This window comes from Haliotis rufescens, unplaced genomic scaffold, assembly GCF_023055435.1.
Source record: "Haliotis rufescens isolate VD_foot unplaced genomic scaffold, xgHalRufe1.0.p SCAF_37, whole genome shotgun sequence".
In the NCBI taxonomy this organism is placed as follows: domain Eukaryota; kingdom Metazoa; phylum Mollusca; class Gastropoda; order Lepetellida; family Haliotidae; genus Haliotis; species Haliotis rufescens.
The window spans coordinates 3,444,728-3,452,939 of NW_025964079.1; the positions used below are offsets into that span (position 1 = coordinate 3,444,728).

The 8,212-nt window shown below is 39.9% G+C and overlaps 1 protein-coding gene across 1 annotated transcript; it reads right to left on the reverse strand.

The window, feature by feature from the left end:
• Positions 1-3,857: 3,857 nt before the first annotated feature.
• LOC124144319 (mitochondrial protein C2orf69 homolog) lies at positions 3,858-8,178 on the reverse strand. Its single transcript, XM_046513674.2, has 2 exons — positions 7,829-8,178; positions 3,858-5,038 (listed from the first exon to the last, which is right to left on the reverse strand). The coding sequence occupies exons 1-2, from the start codon at positions 8,075-8,077 to the stop codon at positions 4,334-4,336; spliced, it is 954 nt and encodes a 317-aa protein (XP_046369630.2). The 5' UTR covers positions 8,078-8,178; the 3' UTR covers positions 3,858-4,333.
• Between the last annotated feature and the right edge of the window lie 34 nt (positions 8,179-8,212).

The following is an 8,212-nucleotide window of genomic DNA, read 5'->3' on the forward strand; positions in this document are numbered from 1 at the left end:
CAGCTCCAGTTGTGATGTGCCAGTCCATATAATGAGTTGGTCTCTTACCTTTCAGCTCCAGTTGGGACCCACCACTTCATATGATGAGTTGGTCTCTAATGTTTCAGGTCCAGTTGTGAGCACTACTTCATATAATGAGTTGACCTCCAATATTTCAGGTCCAGTTGTGATGCTCCACTTCATATAATGAGCTGACCTCTAATGTTTCAGCTCTGATTGTGATGTGACACTTCATGAGTTAGTCTCGATTGTTTCATCTCCAGTTGTGACACGCCACTTCATATTAGTTGGTCTCCAATGTTTCAGCTCCGGTTGTGAGCACCACTTCAAATAATGAGTTGGTCTCTAATGTTTCAGGTCCAGTTGTGACCCAGCACTTCATATGATGAGTTGGTCTCTAATGTTTCAGGTCCAGTTGTGATGCTCCACTTCATATAATGAGTTGGTCTCTAATGTTTCAGGTCCAGTTGTGATGAGCCAGTCCATATAATGAGTTGGTCTCTAATGTTTCAGCTCCAGTTGTGACCCACCACTTTATATGATGAGTTGGTCTCTAATGTTTCAGGTCCAGTTGTGATGCTCCACTTCATATAATGAGTTGGTCTCTAATGTTTCAGGTCCAGTTGTGATGCTCCACTTCATATAATGAGTTGGTCTCTAATGTTTCAGGTCCAGTTGTGATGCTCCACTTCATGTGATGAGTTGGTCTCTTATCTTTCAGCTCCAGTTGTGACGCACCACTTCATATGATGAGTTGGTCTCAAATGTTTCAGCTGCAGTTGTGACGTGCCACTTCCTACTAGTATGAGCTGTGCTACTGTGCTACTTTAACTCCATATAGTTTCTACAGTCACGTTGACTGACTGAATGTAAGCATGTCCTTCTACAATTGTAGGTTATAGCTAGACGACCAAGGTGCCTGGACATGGGTTACACATTATCCTTGGTCATGTGGGCTCCATTCTGAGAAAGCTATGCTATGCTGGACTTTCTCTGTGAAAAATGTGGTCAGTAGATATAGGGGTGTATTATAGGACTGACGGCAAGTCTCATATAGCCAGAATACTGCTGAGTGCAGCGTTAAAAAAAACCAAACAAATATTAACTTGGATGCTGAGAACACCACAACCCATGTAGAAAAATCTTTGAAATTCCTCCAACGTTTGAGGGAATTACCCCCTCGCATCTGCAGCACGCATTCATGCAAGGGGATTTTGACATTCAATATGTACAGTGTAGTACAGTGGAATATCTGCTTTGGACTTCATTGCGTCATTGTTTTGACATCCAGGCGAAATGAACATGTTACTTGTTGTGGGGCCGTAAGTGAGTCTGATTTTTACAGAGGCCTGTTTTAGAAATATTATAACAGAGGATAACAAATGTAAATAGAAACAAGATTCAAAGAAGTATTATTATGAATCATAGTATATTCAGCATGATTGATATCGCCTTGATTACAAATCCTGATTAGTTAAAGTCCTGTCTCGACAGATTCCACTGTGCACCGTAATATTTTATGTGCGAAGGAAATATGTCCATAATAGCAGTAAGGTAGCCCAGTGTCTCAATCAAGTTTTGTCACGTAACGCCGAAACTGCCGATTTCGATTCCTTACATCTGGCTAATGTTTCGTATGAAGCCCTTGGCCGCAAGCGTATAACACCATACCCATGCATTTAGTGTACACTCAGAAGTCAAACTATGGGGTACATAATAACAAGGACATTTATATGATAACAGAATAATAAACACATATAATATATCCATTGTAAATAAAAAGGTGTTTTGGGTACACTTGCTTCAAGTAGCCATGGCACCAGCAAATATTAACACACTCGGGGTACTGTGATACGCAATCAACCAAGCCAATTGCGTGGGTCGATGCTCATGATATCAATCACTGTCGTCATATAGCTGGAATATGGCTGAGTGCGGTGTTAAACAACAAACAAAACAAATTTAGGACTCCCCATAGGGTGACATCAATATTTTACGTCATTGAAACATTTTTGTTTGTTTTTCAACGCTGAACTCGGCAATATTCCAGCTTAATGACCACGGGTCTGTAAATAATCGAGTCTGCACCAGACAATTCTGTGACTGACATCGTGAGCATCGTTCACGCAAATGGGATATGATGGGGCTTACATATCGTATCGTGATTCGTATCATGACCTTGCTGTATCTTTTCACCCCTACCAGCAACGATTCTCTTTGATACACTTGTGCAATCTCTTCACAATATTCACAATTCATAGTTGATCCCTGTGATAAATAATCAATGTTTATATGCCTTTGCTGTCCCAAAAGAAGGCGGCCATAACTTTCTGGTTGCTAAACTTCTTGGTTTTGGGAGATCCAATGTGTTTCCACTCCATGTGACTATCTCCATAAATAACAATCCGACATATTTTAAATTAGCATTTTAATTATATTTCAAAATCAAGAATAACAAGGAATAATCACAGGCCCTGTACAACTTGATCTTTAATACATTAGCAGTGCCTTAATATGTTCATTGACAACCAACACTGATCAGCTATGTATGATCAGACAATACTGCCAACAAGACTTTGACATGAAAAGAAAATATTTGAGTGTAATATTTTGAATTTGCATGGTATCCGTGATTATCTGTATTCTATTGGATATTATAATCACATCTCAAATAAAGTCAGCCACCAAACTAAAAGGCACGCCCTGTACAAGGTATCACATCGATCATGAGAAGAACCTATCTCTACCTGTAATCATGGTAATAAACCTAATATTAATGACTTAGAGCATCTGATAGACATCATTTCTGAATCTATATTCCCTGATTGTTTGACAATTCCCCCTCTTCATCAAGCAGTACAAGTATGTGACAAGTGCAGTACCTATAAAACTGAGATCAGAGTTAATGTTGTGCGGAAGCATGTTCTGTTGAAATTGGTAAAACATGGTGATATCACATGAACTTAAAATCAGAATCTTAGTACTGAAAAGTTAACAAAACTGGGTTTTTTAAATACTTGGATTACAGATCTGTCAACCTAAATTTTACAAAAATGTGCGATAAAATTAACCTTATGTGAAAAGTTGTTTTTTTCGTCCCACTGAGCAGTGCTGAGATGGCAAAGTAAGCTTTTGACATAAAAAATGCACTTTTTAATCTTTCCTTTATTTCTCCTGATTGATTTTTTTTCTCAGAAATCACTTTATAACATTATCATTGATAATGGATGGTGTTATCGAAGCGATAAATCAATGCGATAAACTCGGTATCATAATTTGATAAAAAATGCAAATGAGGTCATCTTGTGGGAACTACTTTCAATAAAACTCAATACATAGATCAGTGATAGATACTAGGCCAGAAATTGTAATCTTGGTTTCCCAGTGTGTGAGTGGTTATGTAAACAAACATGGCCGCAAATCACTGCACTACGGTATATAATATATTAGAATAGAGATATGCACAATAAATATATGCCTCATCCCTGATCTAGCATCTTGTTAGCCTTTTTATTTTCATGTAGACCCGTGAAGATCCGGTTTAGAATAGGTTTTCAGCAACCCATGATCAGGTGGTCAGTCTCGCATGTCATCATATCCCAATAGCATGAATCGATGCTTATGATGTCAATCACTTGATTGTCTGGACCAGACTCGACTATTTACAGACTGCCGTCATACAGCTGGAATATAGCTGAGTGTGACGTTAAATAACAAACAAACAATAAACAAATACTTCCATCATGTCCATGTGCTCTTCCAACCAACCTAATTAGTGAGTGAGTTTAACGCCGCTTTGAGCAGTATTCCAGTTACATCACAGCGTGTCAGCTTAATGTGGAAGGAAAGCCCGAACTGACGCAGGTCTCAGACGTTAACCACATTGATGAAACCCACGAACATGTGCTGGTGCTGACAAACCTAGACACATAATCAGAGCAACCAGGGTTTGAACCAACAATCATAGGTCTCTGGCATGCCAAGGGACATATTTCTGCACAGCAAATTACAGCACCTTAGATAATTGGGCTATCCATCTCCACCAATCTACTTATCCCTACTAATCCCAGCCAATGTTCAATGACGGCTTGTATTTATACATTCTACACCTATACCCACCAGTAAAAATTCCAAGTCAAGAAAAAATTATTTTAGTCTGGCAAGCATGGTAAGCTGAGCTACTGATAGTTCATATATGTTAATACTAATTTCTACTGTAAAAATTCTACACAAGACAGGTTCAGGCAAGTAGACAAGACTGTTTTTCATACAGACTAGAGACATAATCATCACAACATATTATAGAGGCGTTATCACAAACTGTCCATACTTATCAAAATTCTTTGAGCACCCCAAAATGGTTTTCTATTGATGGAGGTAAATCGTCAAAGTGAAGAGTCTCTGTTATATCAGCACCAAATTTCTTCAACTTGCTCACAAACTTCTTTTCTTCTTTCCCTACCCATGTCCTCATCGGGTCATGAACCTGGTACGGAGTCACGTGAACGTGTATCTTTGTCTTCAGCTGGCTCAGATTTTGTAGACTCTCCGTGTCAGAAATCCACGTATTGCCATGGCCTCCACTATGGCCCCCATCCAACCAATAGAATTCTTCAACCTGGTTAACGAAATCCTTTGTCTTGGGGTCTCCTAAAGCCAATAACAGGCTATATAACATCTGATTAAGTACTATGCAGCCTTTGCTGAATCCAATGAGAATCAGTGGCACCTCCGTATCACACGCCTCCTTGCCAGATGAACCCGAGTGTATGGCTAGTTCTTTACTCACTACAGTACAATGCAGAGGTTTCAAATGGATCCAGGCACGTGGGAAACGGCTGTGGGTTGGACTGCCAAAGTCATTTGTTTCTACAAAGTTGGAATAGACGCTGAATGTGTTGAGATGCATACTGGAAGGTTTAACGACAAAAACAGCACTGTCTTGAAATCTTTTCAGGAGAATTTGTGCCGTATTTTCCAAGTTCCACTGAAGATACCTCTTGTTATCCCGATGATTTGACATTCTCTCGGGATAATCCTGAAATATAAATAAAACAGATGAACATCAGCATCCCATTATCAGTGGTTTCCAAGATCTTAAACATGTGCTAATTTATCTCATTACATCACCTGAAACAAGGTTTCTAAAAACAGCCCAATGCTTTGACAATGTTGAGACTTGCTGAAGTAATTTCTTGGTCTCATGACTCTGTACATGATGTAGGCCCTCATAGTATTTTTATTTATTAAATATAAAATGGAAACTACTTCAGCTCAAATTTCATTTTTGCACTTGATTGTGATTATTTGCACACATAATGCCATACATAGAATTGACCTTGACTTTGTGTGAGTTCATTGGAGTATGAACCTTCACAATCTCATTAAAATCAGATCTTAGTTCTCGCTATCGCTAAACAAAGATCTGAGGACATCCCATTACGGGTCAGGTCAGAACGACCTTTCATCCAATGTGTTTTCTAATCATGCAACCACAATATATTTAACACGGTATTCTGAATGACAGTTACGGGTGTTATGATTATATCCATACAATCTAGGCCATCTATAAGCCATTCCAGCATGTTCCTCTTATCACTTTTAAACTTTTTAATCGAGAATATGTCAAAATATGTTTCAAAGCATATTCGCCAGTTTGAAACTAGTGTCGTAAAGCTCGAGAAAGCTGCCATCTGATTGGCCAATGTCGATTTCTTGTCAGTCATTTAATTGGTGAGCCAAAATTCGCGAAAGGTCATTCTGACGTGACCCGTAATGGGATGTCCTCAGATCTGTGTTTAGCGGTAGCGAAAACTAAGATCTGATTTTAATGAGATTGGAACCTTCATAGAGTGAGGGCCAAACTGTATGAACGTCGGAGTTTGGCCCTCACTCTATGAAGGTATGTAAGGTATTTTTAGCAAGCACTAGTTTACGAAAGCACTTATATTTTCAATATATTTTTTATTTCGTTTTTTTCGTAATTCAAGTGGCTAAAATGAAGGGAACTAAAATACATATATTATTTTTTCGATTCATTAATTTTCATAGTATGCACAGGAATGCAGTTTATTAGGTTATATTATATTATATTGGCGCTGAACACATCCAAATGTCGCCGATGTTAGGGTAGGTTACCTCGAACTCTATCCTTAGCCCTTGGATTCCCTTTATGATTAATCACCACTTTACGATCATTAAGGTTAGGTACCCGTTTAGTGGCTATTATTGAAGGGTTAGGGTTAGGTACCTGTTTAGTGGCTATTATTGATTCTATAGCTGCTGCTAATATTCTTCACAAAAAAAACATTCAGAGAAAAAAAGGATGAAATGATTTAGTGTTGACTATTTTGGCTATTGGAAACTGTCCTGGAACATTCACACAAGCCACTTTCACCGGCTACATTTTTTCAGTACTGATTCAAAAGCAAACTCACCCTTGTGTCGTCACTAGCCATGCTTATGCCTCCCTCGTCCCTTACAATTATCCACATTATCCTTACAGAGTTCCCTACCACACTTTTCTGTCACAAAAATCACCCAACAAATTATTTAATCCAAAGTCATTCACGGTCTCCGCGAGTTCGACGTGTAATGCCTGACATCAAGAGCCTTTTTCAGTTCTCGCCATATCGGCTCATTCCTCACCACTCGGTATCTTGTAGTTAACGGAATGGGACGAGTGTGCCAAATGGCATTGGGATCACTCATAAGTGTCCGTAAGCTAAAGTCATGAGACACCATGCCTACCCATAACCTTCATAAGTGTCCGTCACCTTTTCGACCCTTTTCGTTCAGTTCCGTAACGGCGTAGGCATGACGAGATAAATTTGCACCTTGTTACACAGTGTGGACGTAGCTCAGTCATGTTAGCTGTTTGGCTAACAATCCGAATGTCCCGAGTTTGTGTTCCACGGATTCTTACTAAAACTGGTTGCTTGTCTTTGAGACACGTGACCTACGGCAGAGATCGTCCTCAAGAGAAGTCTGTATTCTAAAGGTGCTCCCTAAATTGTTCGTGTGTCATGGTCGAAGTGACATGCAAATTTGTGTTAGTATAACACATCTCCCACCTCTGATTGACAAATATAATCATGATAATGGGTTACGTAACTGACAAGATTAAAATACAACTAGAGGTGAAAAGTGTGCCGGGATACAAAATGACACGAAACCATTTCCTTCATAGTCTGTATACATTTGCACTCTGACTAGCCAAACAAAATAATAAAATCCAACCAACCCAGTCAGTTTTGAAAAACGTTGAGTAACAAGAATATTGCCTTGTGCAATGTTATGTGATTAATTGGTTTTTAATCAACTGATAGAATAATTCTGAATTAAAACATTCCATTAGCTTAACAGCTGGTTAGGGTTAGGGTTAAGAACTCGTCTGTGGTCTCAGCAGAGAGCCGTGATAGGGTCCAGTCAAGACAATGAGGCCTACATAACACGTGATGTAGGGTCATGTCTTGACTGTAGTACCCCATCGCGGCTCTTGGCGATGTGGTCGGTTGGTTGGTTTGTTTGTTGTTTAATGCCCCACTCAGCAATATTCCAACTATATGACGGCAGTCTGTAAATAATCGAGTCTGGACCAGACAATCCAGTGATTAATATCATGAGCATCGATCCACGCCATTGGGATCGATAACATGCATCAACCAAGTCAGTGAGCCTGACCAACCGATCCCGTTAGTCGCCTCTTACGACAAGCATGGGTTGCTGAAGACCTATTCTACCCCGGAATCTTTACGGGTCTGGTCATGCCATGGGTACCCTGTGTTGATACTTCAAGTTCCAGTAATTACACACACCATAGCCATACCTGAACATCGCCTCCGAAGAAGATGACATGTTTCTTTGCTGTTGCGACATCGCCACACACTATCACGTCGTTAGATTGGCCCGGCAACCCTGGCACTTGTTCGTGTCGTCGGCATGATGAATGGAGGCTCTGTACAGACTGTAGTCCGTCCATGACACTGCGTGCAGCAGCGCGCTTCTTAACTGAACACACACACGAAATTCGTCCTGACACCAAGACGCCTATCACAAGGTGCAATGCATGTCTCATCGCACGATTTCTCCTCTAACTAGGCCATATCTCATGGCTGTTCTCTTCATTGTATGTAAACATATTGACATTCAACGGTCACTGTTTGCTCCGGAAGTAAAGTGAAGGCGAAGGACGTTAATGTCTTAGATACTA

Bases quoted from the DNA above. Each gene is read 5' to 3' on its own strand.
- LOC124144319 (XM_046513674.2), bottom strand. From the start codon at position 8,077: ATGAGACATGCATTGCACCTTGTGATAGGCGTCTTGGTGTCAGGACGA. The intron at 5,039-7,828 runs GTATGGCTATGG...TTTATATTTCAG, and splicing joins TCTTCGGAGGCGATGTTCAG to GATTATCCCGAGAGAATGTC.